This window comes from Sinocyclocheilus grahami, unplaced genomic scaffold (genome assembly GCF_001515645.1).
Source record: "Sinocyclocheilus grahami isolate Dianchi unplaced genomic scaffold, SAMN03320097.WGS_v1.1 scaffold259.1, whole genome shotgun sequence".
Classification (NCBI taxonomy): Eukaryota; Metazoa; Chordata; class Actinopteri; order Cypriniformes; family Cyprinidae; genus Sinocyclocheilus; species Sinocyclocheilus grahami.
The window spans coordinates 1626723-1654067 of record NW_015505438.1 but is presented as its reverse complement, the minus strand read 5'-3'; the positions used below and the strand labels follow the sequence as shown (position 1 = coordinate 1654067).

The following is a 27345-nucleotide window of genomic DNA, read 5'->3' as shown; positions in this document are numbered from 1 at the left end:
AGACAGCCTTTGCACACAGGCTTACGCTGGTAACTCATCAGTGGACTTTCCTCGTCAATATAGGCTATATTTTTACACTTTTCTCATTCTATATTTCTGACGTTCCAAAAGCACCTCCTACTGGCAGAGAATGAATATTAATTTTCAATAATCCAGTCTGTAGTTTTTGTTAAACGCTCAATTGTGAGGTTTATCTTTTTTTTATTTATTTTGTTTTTGTGAAAACCTGTATCTCAACTGTAAATCAGTTGCTATTTCGTGGTCTACAACATGAAAGAAAGCCATTATAAAATGTAGAAACATTGGACACAACTATGGGGCACCATTGTGCAGCAGCCAGCATCACAACAAAAAAGGAACCTCAAGGTTGATCTAGGAAAATGTGTGCAAATGTATAGGGCCCCATTCCTATATTTTGCCTAGGGCCCCCAATTCATTAAATACGCCCCTAAATATTATTCAAAATTATTTTGTGTTCCACAGAAGAAAGAAATGCATATAGGCTGTGAATGACATGAGGGTAAGTAATTGTTGACTGTTTTTGTTTAAACTTTTTTTTTTTAGAAATGATTGAGGACAAGCTTATAGCAAAGTGCCATATATATATATATATATATATATATATATATATTAGTTATATCAAAACTCTTTTATTTTAATTATTCAAATATATTTTGGTAGTCTAAATATTTGAAAGGTCTCTGGTGGCCACTGGTGCCTTTTTTCCTCCCTCCCCGGCTCTCTCCTGCCTCTGTTTCATACATTATTGAACCGGTGTTGGCATATGCATTGAGCGTCCGCAACGTTGGCATGATGTGCCAGCCAACTTGGTAAGGCGCTCTGGTAAAGAGCTCCTCACACCCTGTTCCTTTCCTCCTGTTTCCTCCCATCGCTGCCATCTGATCCCCGCCGGCCTATCAGACCCACGCTGCTGTTATCCTACTGCAGTCATTCTGCTAATTATACCTCATGTCACTGGGGCCGCTGTGTGTGTTCAAGCAAGCTCACCTGCACTGGAAACACACTGATTTATCCTTTACATCTCCCAAAGATCAGCCACTGCCTGGGACTCGGTGAAGATCGGGCTCGGCGAATATAATTTATCACCGGTAGATATGTGAGAATGTCAAGAGAGAGGAGCGTATCTTGGTTTGCTCTTGAGCGCGGCCTGCCGTGCGGCTTATCGGTGTCACGCGAATGACATTTCAGCCTCTGCTCGACATCTGAAGGTGTCATCTCATTATGCGTATCTCCTTACTGTTGTGTCACCATTTCTGCAGATGTTATCAACAGGAAGGTGGCTGGGTGGTTAGGATGTGGACCGTTAAGACCATGTCTGATCCTAGCAACCATTACTTACCCGCCGCGCTGACACAGAGTGATTGTGAGCGCGCAGGAGGCATCTCTAATTTCTTTACTCTGCTCTGTAGTTTACACTTACATTTGCTTAATGACCGTCAGGCTGCCTGGATAACATCAGTCCAGTTGTAATTTAAAAGAGTGTGTGTGTGCGTGTGTACAGGATGATAAGGAGAGAAAGCGTTTGGAGGCTCTGGAGAGGAAGAGAGAAAAGCAAAGGCTCTTAGAGGAAGAAGATGCCAAGATAAAGGGTAAACCGACAAAAGAAGCCCCTAGTAAAGTGACTCGAGCCCAGATTGAGGAGAACCTACAAAGTGGGCAAAATGTTAAGGAAACCAGGGAAAAAGGTAAGGCCAAATCCGATCCAATGTAGAGCGCTTCCTACACAGGCAACATGCTAACCATCACAAAACCTCACAAGTGGCTGATTTCAATGCATTAGGCAGTGACCCTGTGTGTCACACAAAAAAGCCATCTATATATTTATATTACATTTGCATGTTGATGAATTAAAGCCCTAACACTAATAAGCATAAAAACACTTTTTTAAAACATATTTTATGCCATGTTTTATTGTTATATTCTTTGTTTGTCACACTGTATCATTCCAATTGTTAAGGAAACCCTGACAAGTTAAAGTCGCAGTGAAACGTAATTCATATTATGGTGTAAATTTGAATAAAACAGGTTATCGAAAAAGGAAAAAATGACAAGCAGGGACTTGGTTCAATCCGTTTGATGGTTCATTGGATGGAGGCGGATGTGATTGCATGCTTTCAGTTGATTTTAAGAAAGGGGCAGGGTTTAAGTCCAGAGGGAAGTCTGTCATTTTTCTTCAGAACATCAAAGAAGTTATAATATTGGGATTTAAAATGACACCGTCAAATAAGGAAATAAATTAAAAATGAGATTAATACAATGGAGAATGGTTCACATTGTAACATTTACATTTAGAAAATAAATGCAGTGAATTTTCATTTCATGCTGACATTAAGCACTATTTACATCAGGAGTCACAACAAAATAAATTGTATTGCTGGTCAAAATTCATACATAGTACAGTGCACATTTTTTTTGTATGCAGTGTGCATGAATAAAACAAGATGCACTTATTTTCACACTAAGCGTAAAATTTGGCCTGTCTTATTGTTTTGCTGTTTTGAATAAGCCTTTTTGGTTTTCTCATTTAGTCTTCTGTATCCTTTCGAATCTACAGAGAAAAGCCACTTGGAGATGCCGCTTGAGGAGAATGTCAATCAGATAGTTCCAGAAGAAGGCACGGTGGAGGCCCGAACCATTGAGGATGCCATCGCAGTTCTCAGGTATCTTGTTCTCTAGAGAAAGACATGTTTGGAGTGATTAGGAGACTCTTGTTTTACAAACATTACATACAGTATACATTTTTTTTAAAGTCTACATTTGTAAGAGTCAATTCTCAGATTGTTGTGCTCTTAAGTGCTGTTCTAAAAACGTCTTAGAAAATGTCTTAAAATCTGTTTTTTTTAAGGTGATAAAGTTTCAAATATCTTAAGACTTGTTAATATTTATTATCTTAAATGGTACAACAAAAAGCTTAACTATCATTTTAGATGCCTTGAATTTTAAGTGGGGAATAGGAATCATGATGCGCCTAATGCAGTTATTAAAATTCAAAAGCCTATGATTTAATTAATAAATATATGTGCTGCACGTTCTACAGGCTCGCAGTTTCAGAGCAGTTTGCAATCAATTAATTCCAGGCATTTATTTATTTATTTATTTACACAAGAGATTGCTTGTGATTTATTGTTGATGAATTATGGCAATGGTTTTATATTGTAATATTATGTAGATTGATATAAGAGTGCATATTTTTTCTCCCACAACTTTCAATGGGTTATTTCTAGAAGGGTTGCAGCGGAAGCTAGCAATAAATAAAAATGTCTAACTATTAGATTGTGTTTTATTAACGTCTACACCTACCCCTTGTACAGTGCGAGAAAAATTCTGCTGTATTGATGTGCACATACCCAGTAGTTTTTGCTCTATCCCTTCTAGCCTTAATACTTTGAATGAGCTGCTGGAAGTATAAAACATAGACATTTCAAAATAAGGATCCCAGTGTATTTTGGGGGAGTTTTATAATTAAAAATCCCATGTTGTGCAAAAAAATTATTTTCTCTCTGGGCCACCCCGTCACATGAAGGAAAGGCTAAGAACATAATTTAACACATTCACTATATAGATTTGACCAGTACTGACGTAATAATAATTTTTTTTTGCCTTTTTTTAAAGCTAGATGTTGTTCTACATTTGGTTCATGCCTTTGTTTTTCAGCACTAAGGAAGACCTGGATCGACACCCTGAGCGTCGTATGAAAGCTGCCTACGCTGCGTTTGAAGAAGCAAACATGGCACGCCTTAAAATGGAGAACCCCAATATGCGACTTTCCCAGCTAAAACAACAGCTCAAGAAAGAGTGGACAAAGTCTCCGGAAAACCCCCTCAACCAACGAGTGGCCGCCTACAACTCCAAGTAAACCAACACAATGGCATTTAAAGACTGACCCTCGGTGCAGATCCTAACAAATACAAAACGGCACCACGATTAAATTTGGACACACAAATGTAACCAATTAACTGCTGATCTATTCACACCCCTCACCTCGTATGTGAACTCGCAGACAAACTTGGATTATTTAACTAATTATTCAATAAATATCTGATGATGAATGAACAGCATACAACCTAATTTGCTTATCTGCTAGACAATGGCCTATCAAGAGCTGCTGGGAAGTTTCTAGGTTTGGTTTTGAGTGAACGCAGAGTGGATTCTCAACTAGCACACACTTCCTCCACGACATGTTTTACTGCTGAGTTGAGTTCATTTATTCATGTCTCCATCTAATATGTGACCCTGGACCACAAAACCAGTCTTAAGTCGCTGGGGTATATTTGTAGCAATAGCCAAAAATACATTGTATGGGTCAAAATTATAGATTTTTCTTTTATGCCAAAAATCATTAGGACATTAAGTAAAGATCATGTTCCATGAAGATATTTTGTAAATTTCCTACTGTAAATATATCAAAACTTTTAAAATATTAAATATATAAAACATTTTTGATTAGTAATATGCATTGCTAAGAACTTCATTTGGATAACTTTAAAGGCGATTTTCTCAATATTTTGAGTTTTTTTGCACCCTCAGATCGTGAACTCGCAGACAAACTTGGATTATTTAACTAATTATTCAATAAATATCTAATGATGAATGAACAGCATACAACCTAATTTGCTTATCTGCTAGACAATGGCCTATCAAGAGCTGCTAGGAAGTTTCTAGGCTTGGTTTTGAGTGAACGCAGAGTGGATTCTCAACTAGCACACACTTCCTCCACGACATGTTTTACTGCTGAGTTGAGTTCATTTATTCATGTCTCCATCTAATATGTGACCCTGGACCACAAAACCAGTCTTAAGTCGCCGGGGTATATTTGTAGCAATAGCCAAAAATACATTGTATGGGTCAAAATTATAGATTTTTCTTTTATGCCAAAAATCATTAGGACATTAAGTAAAGATCATGTTCCATGAAGATATTTTGTAAATTTCCTACTGTAAATATATCAAAACTTTTAAAATATTAAATATATAAAACATTTTTGATTAGTAATATGCATTGCTAAGAACTTCATTTGGATAACTTTAAAGGCGATTTTCTCAATATTTTGAGTTTTTTTGCACCCTCAGATTCCAGATTTTCAAATAGTTGTATCTCTGCCAAATATTGTCCTATCCTAACAAACCTTACATCAATGGAAAGATTATTTATTCAGCTTTCAGGTGATGAATTTCGAAAAATTTACCCTTATGACTGATTTTGTGGTTCAGGGTCACATATGTGGAACATGAGCTGGAGTGTGGTTAACCTGAGGCAATTATTATTTTTTATTTAGTGTCTGTGTGATGATCATTAGGGTTCAGCTTCTGGTTTGATATTTATGGAGAAGAGAAAGGTGATCTGATAATTGCTCTAAATTAAGATGATATGGATAGAGATTTGTTTGCTTGATTGTTCTTACATGGCCCTTTGTTTTGAAAATGCACTTTGGACCTCGTATGGAACAATGTCTCCACATCCCAAAGCTGAGTGGACTAATAGCCGTCGGATTCCCATACACGCATATCCAGCAGTGCGAAAACACTCTGGGCTGTGCTTTGCATCTGTGGAGGAGAACAAACACTCTCAGTGGCTCTTGGAAAAAAAATTCAAATAAAAAGGAAGGAAGAAACAGCTATCATTACATTTTCTGATGTTGTCCTTTAAAGAAATGTCCTCATACAACAGAAAGCAGTTGTATCTGCAGTTTACTTTTGTGGTCTCTTATTTATTTTATTTTCAGGAAGAAGTTTGTTGCTCTTAAACAAATATTGTAGTGTTGACTACATTTGGCAAGCTGAGCTCAACCCTGATACCCAAGTTATGGTAAGAAAAAAAAATGATAAAACAAATATTTTTTCTTTTTTCTGAGGTACTGAGAACCACAAACCAACATTTGGTCCCAAATGAGCTAATATGTCTTGCAACACTTGTTATATATAAGCATTTTACATATTATATGTATCTATATTTGTTATTTACCTATATATAATTAATTTTAATACATTTTATATTTTACATTTAATTGTATGAGATACATTCAATTTTATTTAATTATATATTATATCATTTTTATTTAATATCTTTTTAATTTTTAATCATTTAAATAAATATATTACTAGAAAATTATAAATATCATGCAGCTATAATAGCAACATTTTGTTAACAAGGTTGCAAAAATGGCAAACCCATAGAAAATGAATTAAAAATAAAATATCTCATTTAATATTTAGGGTTGCAGGTCTCATTTTATACCATGTTCATTGAAACTGCCATCCCAAGATGACATTTTCCCTTGTTCAACCATATTAAAAAGGTCCTTGCAGCTTACGTGATACTTCAGACACAATGAAGGTAGATTTGCTTTTAATAACGTCTCTGCAGGTACACAGCGATGGACATAAACGGTCACTAACCCCTGTGGGACGTTCCGGAAGGAAAGGAAATTAGCCTGCAGGCTGGATAATTCCCAGTGGCCACCTTTATCCTCGGCAGGAACACTCTTTAGCACTTAAGGTAATTTATGGCCATAATGTGTCATCAAGCAGCGTCAGAGTAAAAGAACTGCAGGTCATCTGGAGATTGTGCTACACGATAACCTCTCTCGTTTACTTACCTTCATTATCTTCCATTAAAACATCTCTCCCCCACAGAATGTGTCCTTTTCATAGCTCCGACAGAACTGCTTGTAAAACAATAATAATGTCAATTTCTGAAGACTTCAAATACAATTGTGAAACAATAGCGATTTAATCAACCTAAATATTCTCAGAGCGAGGGGTTTCAAAGCGAAGATATTACTCGTGTAAGAATGGCGGTTTATTTTTTAATCTATTTGCACATTATTAGTTGTGACCCACTGAGAGTGTTAATTAAAAAACATCCCCTTCCTGCACTCAAGGACAGTGACTATATTTGGGCTTCTTAAGTGCAAAATTCTTTGCTGAACGAGTGGTCTTCTCGCAAGATCAAACTGAATAAAATAGCTGATACTCAGCTCAGCATGATGAATCTAAGAGGGAGAGACCCTGCTGTCTTAGAGAGCATCAGGCCTAAAATAGCACGGAGTTCCCTTATCTGCAGAGTCTCAGAGCATCACTGATTGATGACGGTTCGCATCTGCCTACCACAAAATGCAAAGTCTGCCATTATTCTTTCTAGATCGAGGTAGTAATAACCAGAAGAGATTTTGCTCGTGTCCTTGTCCTATTGGTGATAAATGTAGAATAAAACGAAAAGAAAAGACTTTCATGTGAGTGCGGATCATGGTTTTGTACAATAAGTGATTTAATGGACTGACGAACCTAAACGTAAGATCAAGCGACAGCAAACAATGCAATGGAAACAGCATTGTGGTCCCCACATTTTTTGCCATAACCCTCTAACACTGCTAAATTATTTAATGAGAAACATTAACCAAAACTAATAAATACTTTCTACATTTAAAATAGTTGTTTTTTTTTAGAAAAATTGTTAGCATATCCTATTAGCATTGCTAAGTTATTTAGTGATGAAAATTAACCAAAAATAACAACTACTGTTTTACATTAAAAAAAATAGATATAATAAAATATATTAGATAAAATGAGAAACAGATATTATTTGTATTTTTATATAATTATAAAACATGAAGCAAAATTGGCATTAAAATTCATTTTTTACAATTAAAATTTAGACATTTTTTTTGAAAAGGGCAAAACAGAAGCATTTTAATTGGTCACCCTTTTTTGGTAGACTTTGGGGCCCCACTGTATCTTCTCCAAATTTTGTGCCATGTCCTGTTGGCATTGCCAAGTTATTTAGTGGTGAAATAGAACATTAGAATTAAAATATATTCGAAAAATGCGAAAGAGAGATTATTTGTATTTATTTATATAAATATTTAGTGACAAACATGAACCAAAAATGACAAATCATTTTTTACAATTAAAATTTAGAAGAGAAAGAAACTGAAAAATGCAAAACAAGCATTTTTTTTTTGTAGACTTTTGGGCCCCACTGTATTTTCTACTGTCTCCTAGCATTGCTAAATTTAAAAAAAAACTAAAAATAACCCTCTATCAATCTAAAATCAAGCCTTCTCACAGCGGTCTTAAATTTAAGCGTGAATGGAGGACTGTACACACTCTTCAACACACTGAACCCTGCTGGTTTGTGTACATGTACATCTCACGAATCCATGTTTCTGTCCAACACTTGGTTGCTCTTTTATCTGAGCTGCCTCTGTGGCGGGAAAGATAAGAGGGTTTGGGAAGGCCTTTGAACTGCTGAGCATCAATCGCAGATTTCTCTCCCCTCTATTTCCTCATTTGCGGACCTCAATGTAGGCTATTCGACTACCTCAGCCAACCCGAGCAGTGGACGCAATAATGATACCCAACACTTAAAGCAAAAAGTGTTGTGGTCTGTGGAACATACAGTGTTTTGCTCTCCCTCTCTCTCTCTCTGTGCTGCTTGTTTCTTTGTCTCCTTATCCATTTGCATGCCAACCCTTATCAAGCTGGGCTGTCCTTTCTTCAGCCTGCATCCTAATTATGCGTCTCAAAGAGAGACCGGCCGGCCCCCTACATCTGACAAGCGTCTGAGGAAAAAGCTGCATGTCTGATGACTAAATCCCGTTTTCTCGAAAAAGCGCCCATCACTCAAAGCTCACGTATGTAAGGGGACCTAAGTCTAACATGCTTGCCGAAGGAAACGAGGACGCTGCTTTAAGGTAAGGATGTCTCTGTTTACAATTATTGGGCTTTTTGGAAAGTTAATTCAGCAATTCTAATCAACAGGTGTCATTCCTGAGGAAGTGCTAGAAAAAAATTCAATTACATTTCTGAGTCATGTGTTTTAGGTAGACATTGTCTTTAGATGGAAGATTTTACTCTTATTTCAGTATTTCAGCTAACTGTTTGCTCAAAGCAGATCACAATAACTGTATTAACTAACAGCTGTGTTTTATTATACATGACGTGTGGGGAAAAATATCCTTTATTTTTTATGACACGCAAGCCATTCACTCTTATTTTGTTTTAATATCCACCAATTTTGATCTGTTTTATGGCATACAGGGAGATATTAAATCACAAGTTACCTCAAAATTGTGTTTAAAAAGGGCCAAAGTGTTATCAAGGGTGTTATGGTCTGTTTGTTTCATATATATTGTAAATGGCTATGGTGTCATCCCACAAATTAGCGTGAAATCTCTTTCCCGCTTCCCAAACCCCCCGTCAAGGGTAAAGTAATGAACACTCATCTGCTTGTGACAGGGCCTCTCCATCTCTCTCTCGCTGTTAGACAGGAACATGCGTTTCTTCATACAAACGAGCATCTGCAATGGCAACACAGTTAGCCTAGCGCAAACAGAAAATCAACGTTTTCTTGAGCAGTTCTCAGAAATGTACTAATCAGTTTGATTAGGCTGACTTGAGATTAACACATTTAAGTGTTCAAATTGACTCTATCAATTTATTTTAACTGTAAACTGATTTTCCCATTCCTGATACTGAATATAATAGTACATTTCCATTTACAGACATTTATGCTTTATGCAAATTAATCTGCATTAACACAAACCGCTCTAGTGTATTTACAACTATTGATCGGTGCCGCTGATCTTAAGGCAGTGTTGCTTTTCTTCAGGCCTGAAATCCCCCCCCCAACCCCCCCGCCCAGGGCCTCTCCATCTTTCTCTAGCCGTTAGACAGGAACATGCGTTTCTTCATACAAAAGAGCATCTGCAATGACAGCACCATTAGTGCAAATGGAAAATCAACACAGGAACAACCGTTTCACAATGTTTTCCTGAGCCGTTCAGAAATATATGAATCAGTCTCATACCGCTGATCTTGAGGCAGTGTTGCTTTTCTTCAGGCCTGGATTTTTTCTAAGAAAATGATCCAAGATCAGCAGAAAGACAATTAAAGGTAAAAATCTATATTTAGATTAGCTGTGGGCGAGAAGTTCGAATGCAGTTTAATGAACGGGTGGAACGGCAGGAGGAGATATATAAATAATGCACACTGAGAGGCCTTTATATAAGAGCTGTCAGCTTGATTGCTAAAAGAATTACTAATGTTCACTCTCTTGTACAGGTTAAAATAGAAAACAGATGGCCCTTCTGTTGTAAAAGTGATACCAGGATATTAAATACCTGATAGCCCATAAAATTGCTCTGTTTGTATGGTGTGCCGTTTCCAGGCCCTGAGTGGTTTTACAAATTACAATCTGGTCCCTCCGGGGATGTTTGATTCTGATCTCAGACTATAGAAATGTGTTGAGATTGTTTCATTTAATTTAACAGAAATGATTGTGGACAATTCTACAGATTCTTTCTGCTGAAAATGACAAGTACTACTTAGTTAACAGCTTACAGTCAGGTTCAGTGTGTTTACATTAGGTAATGCATTAAGTATCATGCACTAACAACAAACAACATTTTTACCAGCATTAATTAATGTTGATTTATTATAAACTATAATATACTGTTTGCACTGACTAATGTTAACATGTTGAAGGGGTGCAAATGTATTTGTATGTGCAGATATTAACATTAATTAGTAAATGCTGTATAAGTATTTTGATAACATTTCACAATAAGTAAAACCGCTTTTACAGCATCTGTTCATATTAATGTTAATTGCATTTACATATACATTTTTAAAATCAAAAGTGTATCTAGTTAATGCAGTGTGAACTAACATGAACAAACAAGGAATTGTTTTTAATTAAAGATGAATAAATGCAGTAAAAATATTGCTCATTGGTTGTTCATGTTAACTAATGTTAATAAGCAGGACCTTATAAATGTATAAGTATTTTTTATTGACAGTTTATGATATCTGTTTGCAAATTAAACTTTGAGTGTTATTTATTTATAATTTGAATATGAGTAGATGTAGAATTTGTTTAATGGTCAAACACATTAACAAATACCTTTCTGGTGTTCATTCAGAAATATTCAGCCTGTAACCTCACAAAACAACTGACTCTGCCACTGACAACATGGAACAAGATGATTTTTTTTTTATTATTTAAATGTTGTTTCCAAATGCCACACTGGGGTCATTTCAGCAGGCAATCCCACACACTTACATCTCTGAACATGGAGTGGGAAAGGGAAATGAATAATTCATGTCCTCCAAAACCAGCAAGCAAATGATACTTCATTCTGCCCAGGAACCCATACAGGTCTCCAGGACTAATTACTTAATGAAAAAGATCAAATTACCAGCTTTCTTCATCTGTGCCCCAGATCCACTCCAAAGTTCAGCTCCAAACTTTGGCATCACCCTCACTGACATCAGCACTCAGTCCTGTAAAACAACTTTACTCTTGAGTTTCAAGGCTTTTTAAATATTGGTTTAGGTGCATGTGTTGACAGAACGAATAAAATAGAATGCAAGAAGTTTATATTGCTTATACTGCTTATATATTGCTTAAATTGCTTATACTGCTCCGGGTGTGTGTTCACTGCTGTGTGTGTGCACTTGAATGGGTTAAATACAGAGAACTAATTCCGAGTATGGGTCACCATACTTGGCCACATGTCACTTCACTGCACTTCACACTTATAGTTTGAGAACACCGAGTGATTTCATTTCAACTGATGTGCATTTATTCTCTGATCTTTTTGCAGGTCACTTGGAGATGCATGACAACCTGACCATCAAATTGACCTATTAAGATTAGATATGTGATCAGCTCACAGAAAGTTGTAATAAACTTGTTTTTAAAAAACTTAAAATAATTATTAGGCCTTTTTTCATTATTGCAAAAATGATATCATTATATAATAAGATTATTATACTTTTTAACTGATTACAATCTGTCGTTTCTACACAGTGTTTTAATTTGATGTTATCGAAATGGCCAAACTTTAGTTGCCGATACATCTCATGCAAAATTACTGCGCTGACAATTCACCTTGACCAACTTCATTTAAAAGCCACGAGTAAAATGTTGCCAAATCAGGACTGTGATTTTAGTATCTCTCCAATTCCCGAGTCACCTTTACTGGCAGGATTTGTTAGCAACCTAGATCCTTCACCATTAAGCCATTACCACCACCCCAAGTAGATGGACTTTTTAGATGGGCACCATGGTCGACGATTTTGAATTAATTAAACAAATAGACCTCGACGTAATCGGCCGAGGTTTCTCTTGCGCAGAAGAGGAATATTTAACTAAATGACAATGATCTAAATGTGTTTTTAAACAAACAGCAATGTTTCCAGTGATATCTAAATCTTAAAGTGCTCAATTTGTCTCACCCTTTACACGCGTCAGATCTCAATGGAATCGCTCGAGCTGCTTGCTGTTGCTATGGTTACACTTTCAGGCGAACACAACTTTTATTTGTTAGCGTTTGTTCCCGTTAAACCTGCAGTTATATGACGATGTATTTGAACTAAGACGCCCCAACCTTTTTGTTTCGATTTCCTTTAGGGGGGTTCTAGCCCTAATTCGGCGCGTCTGCGTTCCCCACACCCGCCTCAAATAGCAAACGCGTACTGAGCACTTTTCTTAATATACTCATTCATATAAACACTTGGACTGTCACATGAAGGCGGGGCTCCCTATAACTCCATAGTGACGTGATGAGGCTTGTCTTAGTCAAACCTACCAATGAAACGGGCCTTCTTGACTCCACCGGGGCTGCGCGCAGCGAAAGAGTGCCGGATCATTGCAACGCAAAGCGGCACTCCGCCGCAGGTGAGGCGGGGATGCAGCATCGCTACTCGGGAGCCGTCCATCAGCACCACCACCACGCGGAGCACAGGGGTGGCCCTAGACAGACCGCACACCCCTTGCCAAAACAGAGCCAAGAGAACCTGCCCAGCCCTTTCAGTCAAGAAGCACCAGTCAAAAGCCAAAGGAGCAACCCGAGTCTCGCAGACTGTTCCAAACCCTCCCCAAGTCGGGAGCAGAGTGTTGGAGGGGCTGCCAAAACTGCGAATTGCAAACAAGATCACTGTTCGTGCAGCTGCGGATTGCAAGAGCAGCAACAGCTGCAGCATCACAACCCTCCACCTTCCCTCCAGCTACAGGTTCAACAGCAGCGGCTGCTGAGGAGCAGCCTGCCCAACTGCTGCGTGAGGGGATCCGCGGAGCTGAGAAGCCAGCAGCCGTCTTTGCTGCAGCAGCACCACCGTGACAAAGACAGCCTGAGATCAGGCGAGCAGCGGAATGTAGCGTGGACGCCTGATAGATGCCAGGGAGCCAGAAACTCCGTTTCGCAGCGGAGTAAAAGCAGCCCGCTGTCCTCTGACAGTCGCCCGTGGCTCGAGGAGAATAAACACAGACACGAAGGCTGTAAGGTAAGCCTGCATACACCGACTCGTTGAAATACGCATCGTTTATACATGCACTCTGTGAAGTTTATGCTTAACAGGTGGCCGGTTTTAGCAATGCGCCCGATTACGCTGGCAGCGCAATACTGGGAGGTCGTGTTTGAAATGGCTTGCCATTTTTAACACCAAATTTCGGCCGTGTGGATGCAGAGGGCTGCTTAGTAGTTGCTAGGTGTTGGTAATCGTGTTAACCTCGAAAGCATGGAAAGAAAGAACAGGCGGGGGTGCTTGCAACAGGCTGTCCATGATTCCCATGATGGCGTTTAATAGTAAGCATTATGAAGCATTCATTCATTCCTACACCTGCATCATTCATATGTAGTCTAACCCTGAATATTTCTAGTCTGCCTCATCATATGTGAGTCACAGTTTAAAATTAGTCTATCTATCTATCTATCTATCTATCTATCTATCTATCTATCTATCTGTCTGTCTGTATGCATTCATCGCCTGAAAGGAGCAGGGGCCAGAAAAGCAAGGCAGAAAGGCAAATCAGTGTCATTCATTCCTTGTGGGAGAGTCGACCTGTTTCTGCCTCCCTGTTCCATTTTCTGCCTGTGCAAGCCAAGGGAAAGCCCCCCTGAGTGGCACTAACATGTACTTCAGGCCTGTATTATTCATGACAGGTTAGACATCACTGCTAGAACGAAGAGACATTAGTATCAGTTTATTTCACAATGCACAGCAGATGGAGGTAAAACCCATCAGCGATCTCTTCCCATGAAATCTCCCATAAGTCTTTCCCGTTGTTTGCTTCAGTCTCTGTTTCTTTCTCCGCTTGACTGGTTCTGGTGTTTGACTGCATTGTGCTTGTTCTAAAAAAAAGTGATTGTTCTACCTGTGGCGTTGGATTAATTTATAATGTCATTTATTGTTTGATGCACAGCATTGGTAGGAAGTAATATTGCCCTGGGAGCTCGAAAACATTTAGCTGTTTGTACAAATCGCTCTTTTAGGAAAACCACATTTATGCAGAATTCTCTCCACGGGGGGGTTGTAATTATGTAAATATTTACGCAGAGTTTACAGTTAGGCTTCTTCTTGAGATGGAGTGAAAGCACTGGGATGTGCCGTGGATGTTGAGGGAATGACTGGTTCAGTATGAGCGAGCAGGAGGAAGGGAGAATCTCTGGGTGTTGTTGCTCTGCAGCTGGCATTCTGCTGCTTAATCAAGGGTAATTTGTGGAGAGTATAATTGTCTGAGCTCTCTCGTCTCTGTGTATTCGAACTGAAACTGGCCGAGAGCTCTGCAATGCCTACAGTGTGTATGTATTTGTGCCTACAGGAACTATGTCAGACTATGTCAAACCCTATTGCTGGGATAGTATAGATTATTAAAGGAATAGTTCATGCAAAAAAGAAAAATGCTGAAAATGTCCTCACCCTCAGGCCACCCAAGATGTAGATGAGTTTGTTTCTTTATCGGTAAACAGATTTGGAGAAATTTAGCTTCACATAATTTGCTCACCAATGGATTCTCTGCAGTGAATGGGTGCCGTCAGAATGAGTTCAAACAGCTGATAAAACATCACAATTATCCACAGGACTCTAGTCGATCAATTAACATCTTGTGAAGCGAAAAACGGTGTGTTTATACTGATAAACAAATCTATCAAGATGTTTTTAAATTCAAACCAATGCTTTTGGCTAAAATACGAGTCTATAATCCAAATAAAGCTTCCTTCAGTGAAAAAGTTTTCTCGTTTGAATAAAGAGAGAAATATGCACAGATCAAGCACAGTTTACAAGCGGAAACAGTTCTAAACATGTATGTCGGTGGATTTTGATATGAGAGGACAACAGGGGATGGACTTTTCCACCAGAGAAAGAGTTATTATGGATTATGGACTCGTATTTTGGCCAGAAACAATGATTTAAAGTTAAAATGCCATAATGATGGATTCGTTTATTACAAACACACAGCTTTTCACTTCACAAGATGTTAACTGATGGACTGGAGTTGTGTGGTTTACTCGTGGATTATTGTTATGGTTTTTATCAGCTGTTTGGACTCTCATTCTGATGGCTCACATGTGATGCTAAAAGACAAACTCATCATAATCTTTGATGACCTGCGAGTGAGTAAATGTTCAGCAATTTTTCATTTTTGGGTGAACTATTCCTTTGATAAAAGAATATGCTCTGAAACTAACATACTAACATCATCTTGGATTATTGATGCTACCAACCAGTTAAAACACCTTATGCTATTTGAAGTATAATTAATCTATTTTTAAATATCTAATCATATCTTTTGTTTTCTGTAGCCTGATGAAAACAACAACAACAAAAAACTTGGTTACACTTTATTTTAAGTGCCCTTGTTGCAGTGTAATTATATATTAGGTACCGAGTAATATTAATTAACAACGATTTAGGGATTAGGGTTAGGAATATGGTTGGTTTATTGTTAGTTGCGTGTAATTATACAGAATTTACTGTTATGACTACATTAAGTACCTAACGTGTAACAAGGACACTGTAAAATATAGTGTTACCAAAAACTTTGATTCGGAAAAAATGATCTTGTCTCCACCGCTTTTGTTCTTGTTGTCTTTTAGCCCATGAGAGCCCCTGCAGTTATTTCTGTGATAGCACACTAAATTTCACTTGGGAAATGATAAAAATTATGTTATGAAGTCAATTGCTTGAGGATGTAAATGCAGTCTTTTTAACCTATAATGCAGGAAACTGTTCTGCATGTGAAACATTGTAAAAAATCAAGTTTATTTGCTACTTTTCATGATGCTGGAGTTGGACGGACAGTTTTGCCAGTATTCCCAGTTTCAACGCCATTGTTAGGTTATTGCTAATTGTCCACTAAGTTGTTCCTAGGCTATTGCTTACTGCCTAGACGTTAATTTTTTTTAATTATTTTTTCAACAGATAAATATGATAAAATCATCTTTTCACAGAAGATAGGCTTATGTTTTTTTTATCATCCGCCATGCAAAAAACATGTCCATTCACTCAGAAATGTAGTAGGTATGATCTGATTTATCATTTATGCCTGTATTACTGTAGCAGGACGAGTTGCCCACCAGAGTTTTGGGATGGGAGCAATAATAATAGTGAAATTGACTTTTTTCTTATTATATCTCAGGGAAGTTGCTAGTGAAGTGTTTGGGACTGGGTGTTTGTGTCATGCCATCAGCATTGCAGCTCCACATTCGTTATTTAAAAATGTAGGCCAAAATTTTATATTTATTTATTTGAATGGCATATAGAATTTCTATCCATTTGGATTACATGGTTTATACCAGTCACGCAGTAGTACTAATAAACTAAATGTTTTAAAATACACAACAGGGTTTATATATTTATCATCAATTAATCCAATTTGTTTCAATCTGATATTTTATATGCAATTCAAATACCGGTACATGTCTGAAATGTATGCTTAAATATTTTTTGAGTTCAGAATGATTAGTCACATGGCATTTACAGCTCCTTTGATTGGCTCAAAAAGTTCTGTGGTTCTCATAAGCAAAGAATTGTAGGTTTCTAATCACGAACCCTTCATGGTCCTGCATCAGCCAGGCAACTGGCATTGAGATGCTAACTGACAGCTTTCTCCAGTTATCATGGTTCAATCTACATAAAAATCACAACGGCTGAAACAAATCACACACAGTTTTTCTTATTTTGGCTCTTACATGGTACGGGCCCTGAGGTGCAAATTTATGCAACACAAGACGAGGGAAGATGTCTGGTTGTAAAGATCACATTTTGATAGTGAAGAGCAGTTAGAAAAGATATTCTTGAATAGCGGGATCTGTAATCAGCTCCCAGGTCTACGGCAGACATTTCATTACAGAAAGAGACCTGAGGAACAGCGAGTCTGATGCCACATCTGAATGAGTGCAAATTCAATGTCAAAATAGATTTGCTAAATTGGATTTGTACGGACCAAAGCTTGCAGAGAGGGGAATGAAGGAGCAGGGGGAGGGTGAAGTTTAAGGGCCCTTCAGCTTTGACACGCACAGAAGAGAATATTGGTTAATATGGAAAATTAGCTAAATGTAAAATTGTGAGGCTGAGACAATGAAAATGCCATTCTAACGTGGTACAGGCCTAGCATGTTGCATCAAAATGGAGATGAGCAGATGTTGTTTTTGTGACTGATATATGATCAGTTTTGTAGACGTATCCCAAATCAACATAAAATTGCACTCGGAGCATTTAGCTGTGTGGTTTAACTGACTCTTCAAGGTCATGCAAAGAATTTCTGCATCTTTGTCGTTTGACAGCTGTGCTGTCATTTATGCTGGAAGTTACATTGTGGTGCATCCCATTGGAAAGAAAAATCAAATGAGATCTCTGTAATGTCCCAATTCTTTCTCTTGACAGCAATGTGATTAAATAGAGAGCAAATGGAGACTTTTGCTTTAAAAATGCAGTAATCAATGTGCCTCCTCTGGAGTTTCAAAATAGATCAATGTCACTAACTGTGCTGAGATTTGCCAATATACTAAAGTCTGCATAATATATCTAAGTCTATATATATATTTAAATGTGACTAGAACATCTATCTATCTATCTATCTATCTATCTATCTATCTATCTATCTATCTATCTATCTATCTATCTATCTATCTATCTGTCTATCTGTCTGTCTGTCTGTCTGTCTGTCTGTCTGTCTAGGCGTCAGTAATGTTTAATTTTTTTTCTAATAGTAATATTTAATTTTTTGAAATTGATCAAAAGTGACAGTAAAGACTTTTAAATTGTTCCAAAAAAAATCATATTTAATATATTTCTATATATGTTTGAGCAGCAAGTCAGCATATTATAATTATTTCTGAAGGATCATGTGACATTGAAGACTGGAATAAATGCTATTGAAAATTCAGCTTTATCTTCACAGGAATAAATTGCATATTGAAATAGATTAACCCTAAGGATAATGTCAATATTCAATGTCATTTTTGGGGGGGAACAGATGTTAGTATATTGTACCTTTTAACATTTCCAGGAAGAAAGACTAATAACACAATTGACTACTGGCTCTCTCTGGACATTGATAGAAAAAAGAGCTAATTTGGCAACTGGCAGACCATGCTGGCCTTGGAAAGAGTGGAAGTTTTGACAGGAGCTTTGCTATGTATTGCAATTGATCCCTGGAGCTCTTTCATCAGAGAGACAGTCACTGCTTGTTGGAAATCAGTTCTGAACCTCTGGGTCTGTTTTATTATGTCTCTATTATTCCATTGTATTTTAAAGTAGTATAGGTACACATAAGTGGTACAAGGACAATAGATATATTTCTCTCTCTAGCTCAAATAGCCTACAGTATTTCAGAGACATTATGTTGAAGTAGAAGGTCTCCAAATATACTCCAAAGTGTGTGTGTTTTCCTACAGTAAAGGCCTGAGAGTCCACACCACAACTATAACGATAACGGCACAGAGGAACAATATTGTTGGAATCATTTTCAGAACAATTTTTCCTGCTGATGAATAGTAAAAACATCATAATCCATCCTGCTTTAAAGAGCAGGAGCTTTTAAAGTGGCAGACAACATAACTGCAGCACATGCCTAATAATAACAGAATGGTATCGAGCTTTGGACGCTAATATAATTATCATTTTTTGGTGTGAATGGGCCTTAAGTGGCTTTCTGTCCTTCTGCATGTTTGCTTTTCCAACCCACTGTCATTACAAATCCATAATAATTCATAGAACATAATGACATTGGGTATAATGAAGTTAAGACCTGGTTTTTGATCAAGACTTCCTATTACAGTGATGGTTAGGTTACTTTTTTCATAAAATAGTGTGACCACCCTACATATAGTTTGGGTCACAAATTAAATTATTTACATATATTTCATTTTTTTATTTACATGTGTGTGTGTGTGTGTATATATACGTTTTATTTTAATTACTTATCCACCTTTTTCTTCAACGCGGAAGTAAGCCTATGGGTGAGACTTCCGGTTCATTAGCCGCTATAGGTAAATAACGAGGAGAATAACAACGTGCAGTAAACGGTAAAACTGTTTGCACTACAAACCAGTGTGTTCATAATTAAGATAATACATTGAAATAATATGATAAGACACACCAACTTTCAATATCAAGCAGCAAAACAAACTGTTTTGTTCAGCTAAAAATAGCTGGAAGGAGTGGACGCAGATGAGACCGGAAGCCAGACCCATATAATTTACAAATGGCCGCGCCCATTTTTACGACAAGAAAAAGGTGGATATGATGAGTTTGCACCGAATAGTTCAGCTGCATTTTCTGAATTCTGGGTGGCAGTTGAGAGAGTAGAGTCACCGTGACGATTGCAGTGCATCCTCAGACAACAAAGAGGACCGTTAAGGAAACAACTAACTCTTGTCTCTCACTCTCATTTAATCTCAAGGTTAGTTAAATTAATTAAATTTCATACCAAACTATAATTTACATGTTTTAATGTCCAAATAATTAGTTTCAATTGATTATTTATTTTATTAATAATTTTAAGACACTTACAGTATGTCATAGAAAAGTTTACTCATGTATCACTTACCTGAAATACTCACTTGAGTTGTTTGATACTTATCTGAATTCAGGCCAGTTGTGAGTAAGAATTAGGGCATTTCTGTACATTTGGTTAAAGGGGTCATATGATGCGATTTCAATTTTTCCTTTCTCTTTGAAGTGTTACAAGCTCTTGGTGCATAAAGAAGATCTGTAAAGTTGCAAAGACTAAAGTCTCAAAACCAAAGAGATATTCTTTATACAAGTTAAGAGTTAACCACACCTACCTAAAACAGCTCGTTCTAACACGCCCCCACATACCTACGTCACGATGTGGGAAGATTTGCATAACGCCACCCAAATGTTCACGCAAAGAAAGAAGGCGAGCTCACTCTATCCCGGCCTCAGCGCACACTAAGCCGGGGCTTCCCCTCACGGTAGGCCGTTGTGATTTTCTTTGCCACTGATGATTCAAACGAGAGTTTTGGGCAGTAGAGTAGCACTTGTTGTTTGTCATTTCTCCGATCACAAATGCAGACAGAGTTTTATGTTTATGCGGCGCGATGCAACGCAACGCGTAAAAAGACAATATAAGTCATTATAATCCGTATATTATATAATATTATATTATAATCCGTCGCTCCGGCCGGACAGGGCATCAACAGTATGTGAGGGGCGTAACATTTCCGTCTCACGCTTGAGGTATTCGGCCAATCACAACACATTGGATAGCTGGCCAATCACAGCACACCTCGCTTTTTCAGACCGATGAGCTTTGTAAAAATCGACGCGTTTCAAAAAGGCGGGGCATAGAGGAGAAACAATAATGTACAGTATGTGGAAAATAATGTGTTTTTTGAACTTTAAACCGCATAAACACATTTCATTACACCAAATACACAAAATAATGTTCTTTTTAGCAGCATCATATGACCCCTTTAAAGGTTGCTATCATTATTTCTTTATTGTGATTTGATTTAAAGGGATGGTTCACCCAAAAATGAAAATTCTGTCATTAATTACTCACCCTCATGTCGTTCTAAACCCGTAAAGGTTCGTTCACACCAAGCACGATAACTATAAAGATAATGATAAAGATATAGTTCTAAAAATCGTTCTCAATATTAAAGAATAGCATAGTTCACACCACAACGATAACGATACAGAGGACCGATATTGATGTGATCACTTTCAAAACAATTTTTTCCCAGCTGATAACCGATAAAACACTGACAGCCAATCAGAATCCATCCTGCTGTAACGAGCTCAAGAATTTAAAGCGGCAGACGCATGTGCGCTTAGAATAAACAGACGATATCGTTCGCTGGTGTAGAGGCTAATATCGTTATCTTTATAGTTATCGTTCTTAGTGTGAACGGGGCTTAAGACCTCCGTTCATCTTCGGAACACAAATTAAGATATTTTTGATGAATTCGAACAGCTCTCTGACCCTCCCATAGACAGCAATGTAATTACCACGATCAAGGTGCAGAAGCATAGCAAGGAGATCGGTAAAATAATCCATGTGACATCAGGGGTTCAACTGTAATTTTTCGAAGCTACGAGAATACTTTTTGTACGCAAAGAAAACAAAAATAACCACTTTATTGAACAATTCGTCTTCTCCGCGTCACCCTGGTGCCATTTTGGAGAATATCCACTGAACATAAACAGCGTATGCAAATTTTGTGTCAGCTGCGTCACGCGGATATATGTTGTTTTCGTTCAAATAAAAGCGTAAACAACGTAGATAACTTATCCGCATGATGCATTGTTGAATAAAGTTGTTTTATTTGTTTTCTTTGTGTACAAAAAGTATTCTCGTGGCTTCGTAAAATTACGGTTGACCCCCTGATGTCACATGGATTATTTTACCGATCTCCTTGCTATGTTTCTGCACCTTGATCGTGGTAATTACATTGCTGTCTATGGGAGGGTCAGAGAGCTCTCAGAATTGATCAAAAATATCTTAATTTGTGTTACGAAGATGAACGGAGGTCTTACGGGTTTAGAACGACATGAGGGTGAGTAATTAATGACAGAATGTTCATTTTTGGGTAAACTAACCCTTTAAGTATCTATACAGTGCGTATTACTTTTTTCCAACATGTTTATGAATAATTTTGTGATTCAAAGTGTCTTACTGACTCTGAAATACAAATGTGTATGTGTGTTAAAAGACAACAAAGAGGACCGTTAAGGAAATAACTAACTCTTGTCTCTCTCTCATTTAATCTCAAGTTTATTACTGCTTACAGTCTTCCCGACCTGTAACAATTTGCCATGTATTACTTCTTTCAACTTTTTATGAAACCATACTGACACAATATATGCATTTGTAACAAAATATAGATGAAATAAAACATGTATTTTATAGATTAGACTTTCTTTAAACAAATTCTTAGACCTATTAGAAATATTTTTTGTAGTATTTATTATAGTATATTAAATTATATTCAGAGTGTTCCTAAAAGGATACAGACAGTACAAGACTGTACTTTTGGACAAGTTCCCACAGTCTGTTTGTAGAAAACACACCCTAAAAGTGAGACAAACTAAAAGCTGTACAGAATATAAATGATCTGTTGCCATGTCAGCAGAAAGCCATGTGAAAGAGAACTGTCTCACACGAGGGACCTTGATAGAAAGTTACTTTTGGGGGACCTGAATACTTGTTTTTCTAGTCCTGAATGGTATTATTTGTAACCTCAGTTTAAGCGTCAGTATCTAGTAGCAGTTTCTGCATAGATATAGTCAGTACAGCCCAGTGCAGTAACATTTTTCATTCTCTAAAAAAGAGTTATGCTGAGGAGGCTGGAGGTTCAAGCAGTGATTTTGGATTTAACATGATCTCTACCGAGGTTCAGCTAAACCAGCAAAACCAGGTATGTGACAGATACGGTTTCCAGGAGGTTCCACAACTAGCTTTGGTTAACTATGCCTATCAGCAGTGTATGTTTGATATGTTTGCATATGTATTTTCAAACAGCTGTCATTACTCATTTCTAATCCATTGGTGTCTCTCTAGTCAGTTAAAATGTGGGTCTACGTTGTGCGCTGCCTATCAGAAAATGACATTACAGAAGTAGGTCTCTGCAAATGAGTTGGCATTGTGTCAGCCCAGCAGCAGCAGCAGCAGCTAGATAACAGAAACTGATCCTTATTGCCACGAAAATTAGAACAGTATAAATTCAGAATAAAAATTCAATTCAGAAATAATTTTAAAATGTGCGATTATTGTGAGCATGCTTTTTGTATCATCTTCACAAGCATTATCGCAAGTATTTTGCCGCATTTACTGATCTGTAATACAATTACGTAAAATATTCACAAATTTCCAAACACTGTAAAGAAACGTTGCATGTTCCCATGCTTTCACGGTTACAGCTTTTTTATATTTATACAAATGATTTCACTATTTGTCCCTGGGGTCCGTTGATAATGTTAATGTTTCTTCCACCCAAACAGTTGACCAGTTTTGAAAAGTGATAGCACTAGTAGTGACAAACTGATAGTGATATTGGTCTATATTCCTGTTTACAGCTTTGTTTATTTAAAGTAAACAGTTTCTGTTGTCAGATTGTTTTCATTTTGACAAAATGTTATCTAAAATACATTTTCATTTAAGAAAGTTTGTCATTTTAGCAGGGCTCGCAAAATCACTAGCCCGACGTTCCGGGGCTATTGTGTTTTCCAGTCAGGCTAACAAAATGTATCACCCTGCCTGACGGACTATACCGCGGTCTTCAATTTAGTTGTATCAAATTTAAGGCCGTAAAAAGTTGTAAATATGTTAAATGGTAGCTATAAGAAAAGTCTTAATTATAGTAAGTTAAAGAGGTCTTACAGTTGGGGATGGAAAGACAAGAATCGCGATAAAGCTGGATTAAACTTCAAAAGGCGCAGTGATGCCATTGAATAAAAATGTGCGCTGCACGTTTCAAAGTCAAAATGCGGCGTGGACGTTTTTTTTATGTAAATGTGTCTCTACAGGGAATCGACTGTCTTCAGAGTAGGTTTTTTGCAAGCAGCAACCTTCCAGTCTCTCTCGTGTGAAACCAACACGGAAGTGACTAAAACTGCAATTCATCAACTGGCCGCTAGAGGCTGGCTCCAATAGGGAGGCAGTCCCATAGGCTTTACAGCAGAAAAAAAAATGTTTACAGCCTGGTACAAAAAGTGGTTTTGGTCTATATAGCTAATTTTGCCCTTCATGACAACTGTGAGGGGGGGGGGGGTGAATTTTTTTTATAGCTCATTCATTTAAATTATATTAAGCCTTAAAGTTCTGCATAATTAAGGGCGTGGCCACTTGAGTGAAAGGTGGATTGCCGCTGCTGTCACCAACATTGATCTAGGTGGGCGTGGTTTCAGCAACCAGCTCCCGCCTCTTTGCCCATTTTCGATTATCCGGGATCCGCGGTGACGCGTGGCCAAGATGACGACGGCCGGCTCCGCCAAATTTGAGCTTCAAAAGCGCTCTTCAGGAACCTACGTGTGACTTCACGGACACTACGTCCATGTTTTTATACAGTCTATGGTTTTTTGGCATTTTCATTTCACTTTACCTGATAAAGTAAGTTAGCGTTAAAGTTCTGCTTTGTGTACAGCCATTACCGGGGAAACCGCTTTATTATCCGCTCCAAAAGCGCCTCCTGCTGGCAGAGAATTAATTTGCCTTTCTCACATAGTGTTGTAAATGTGAAAGACGTTAATGTGCCTTCTAAAAATCTTAGCAATTCAGACAGTAGTATTTATTTGTTTTAAATGAATATAATTTATCCCCCGGTTTCATAGACAAAGGCCTAAGCTTACTCCCTGACTTAAATGTAATTCTGAGCTGTTTCAACTGAAAGAAACTGGCACTGACTGATCTTAAAATATATATCAGTGCCTTTGTTTTGTCTCAAGATACACACATTGTTTTTTTTCTAAGGCATGTTTATAAAAAATTATTTAAATTTAATTTGATAATTTTTAAACATTAAATTATTTAAATGTAATTTAACTATGGCCTAATCCTGTCTTGGTCTAAGCCCTGTTTGTGAAACAGGCCTATAAGCTTGATTTATCCCTTTTCTTAATAATAGTTTAAAGGCTGAAATGCCATTTTATTTTTTGTTTCTGTGAATTTTATGGCTTAATATGTTACCATAGTCATTGCTCTACCACACTCATACGGTGTTCATTTTACTTGTGCAGCTCTTAAAAAGGGTCATAAATTGCCTTAAATTGATTTTTTAAAAATCCGCAGATACCCTGTAAGTAGTGAAATAAAATGTCTTCCTTGGTATTTTTTCTATATTTATCTTTTTTACTTGGGCTAGTTAAATTCATTTTCAGGCTACCAAAATCTGAAGAGTACCTGCCCGAAGGGCTACCAGGGATTTCGAAGTTTTGCGAGCCCTGCAACTCATTTGTATTCTAAATACAGTATCAGCGTTACACTACCGTTCAAAAGTTTGGGGTTGTTGAGAGAATTCTTTCACCAAGGCTGCATTTATTCGATCAAAAATACAGTAAAAACAGTAATTTATTTGAAATAGAAGTATATGTTATAGAATATGTTATAACTTTTGATTAATTTAATGCACTCCTTACTGAATGACAGTATTAGTTTCTTTCAAAAAATCTTTTGAATAATAGTATATATTGGCCATCAGCGGTTTTTGTTTAATTGAAAATTTCAGTTTACTTTAAAATATATATATTTTTAAAAATTAAATCATTGTTCTATTTCAGTTTTTCTTTATTATAGCCCTGTGATGCTTCTTTATATAAATTAAACTGTAAATAGTTGATTTCACATGACCAAGTAGTTACAGTCAGTAGACGATGCTCCTCCCACATGCATTATGAACTCCGTAGATGCTTTATAATGTAATTTTCTAAAGAAATGTCCATTAAATCAGGATTGTTGCGAATCGGCAGTGCTCTGCCCCTCAGCCAGCACACAAGCTCCTGGACACAAAAGACAATGATAAAATCTATAAAATATCTTCTCATTTCTGGCAGGTGAATGCGGATGCCAACAGGCTGAGCCATGCTGGATCTCGGCCTTCCCTGTCCCACGACGGCCCACAGTATCCTCAGATAGCCATGAACAGCTGCAAGTACAATGGGGGCATAGTCAGACCACTCGGCAGTCTGGGGGCATCCCGGAGGAACCTAGCAGAGCTGGACTCTGAGACACAGCCTTTGCAGACCCTGCACACTTCCGGCCTGGAAGTGGTGGTCTCCAAAGGGAATGGGGAAGACCCTAGTAAGCAGTCCAGTGAGAACCTTGTGAGGCAAAGACCATACAGCACTCCGCATAAGAAGAACAAGGACATTGGCTATAAGCTCGGGCACCGGAGGGCGCTGTTTGAGAAACGCAAGCGCCTTAGCGACTACGCCCTGATTTTTGGAATGTTTGGGATTGTTGTCATGGTGACAGAGACCGAACTCTCCTGGGGTGTTTATACAAAGGTAAAAGTTTCGAATGGCCTCAAAGAGTTTTCCGGACATTTAAAGGGATAATCCACCCAAAAACAAACATTGTGTCATCACTTACCCTCATGTTTTTTCAAACCTGCATTCATTTCCTCCTGCTGAAGATGATGGTTCCCTTTGGCTTCCATTGTACTTTTGTCCATACAATGGAAATCAGTGGGAAGTTATTTAGTTACCAAAATTTTTCAAAATATTTTATTTTGTGTTCCACAGAAGAAATTAAGTCATACAGGTTTGGAACGATGTGGGTAAGTAAATGATGACAGAATTCTACTTTTTTTTTGGTGGACTATCACATACAAAAATGACTTAATTTCATTGCAGTATATATGAAAATATCTAACCAGATCAAATCAATTGAAAAACTTATTAACTTTAAAAAAAAATCAGTGGGTTACACTTGTCAGCATGAAATAATAATAATAATAATAATAATAATAATAATAATAGAAACTGCAAAAGCACAGAACAAACTGCTTAAACTAAAAGATGCAAACTGAAAATATAAATATGAAAGTGAACTCAAAGTATTAATAAATACTATAATCATATGTAAATAATACTAAAACAACACTCTCTGAAGCTTATGTTTTAGCTTGAAGTGTTTGCCTAAAGTGTCATGCTGTATTCTCTCTCTTTTTTATTTTATTTTTTATAAATAACATTGGTTGTAAAATAACACTGTTTGGTTATATGATTAGGATTAAGACATTCCTAGATTTTTTTTTAAGTTTGGTCCAAGTGTCCAATACTTTGAGGCCGCTGTATGTGTAATAGCATGCATTTGTTGGATTCTGGTTGAAAACACAGACTTGTAGTTAAGACGTTCAACCTGCTTCACCAAGAAAACCCATTGTATTGTAAAAAGAAGATGGCTATGCTATCAACACGTTAGATCAGCACCTGAACCACTATTAAAATTCATGCTCGTGTAAGATGGTCTTTTTCAAGAGGGCAGTGATGTATCACAAGATTTCACATGTTAACCTCTGCTAGATTAGATTTATACATCTTACTTCATCCTTAGTACTTTGATTCAGACCAT

General features: G+C 37.4%; 2 protein-coding genes across 3 annotated transcripts in view; both read left to right on the top strand.

Annotated features, from left to right (window-relative positions):
* Positions 1–11667, top strand: part of ccdc124 (coiled-coil domain containing 124) — a 16731-nt gene extending 5064 nt beyond the window's left edge. Inside the window, exons 2-5 of one of the 2 annotated variants that reach the window (XM_016290470.1) lie at positions 1523–1706; positions 2576–2681; positions 3676–3873; positions 11627–11667. In XM_016290470.1, coding sequence (XP_016145956.1) covers positions 1523–1706; positions 2576–2681; positions 3676–3873; positions 11627–11645 — 507 coding nt within the window. In that variant the 3' untranslated portion in view covers positions 11646–11667. Of the gene's footprint in view, positions 1–1522; positions 1707–2575; positions 2682–3675; positions 3874–9861; positions 9902–11626 lie in introns of those variants that run through there. The other variant, XM_016290469.1, reaches the window with a different exon arrangement.
* A 920-nt stretch (positions 11668–12587) lies between these two features.
* LOC107598990 (small conductance calcium-activated potassium channel protein 2-like) overlaps positions 12588–27345 on the top strand; it is a 37902-nt gene continuing 23144 nt past the window's right edge. The window contains exons 1-2 of the mRNA XM_016290471.1: positions 12588–13307; positions 25824–26276. Coding sequence (XP_016145957.1) covers positions 12588–13307; positions 25824–26276 — 1173 coding nt within the window. The remainder of the gene's footprint in view (positions 13308–25823; positions 26277–27345) is intronic.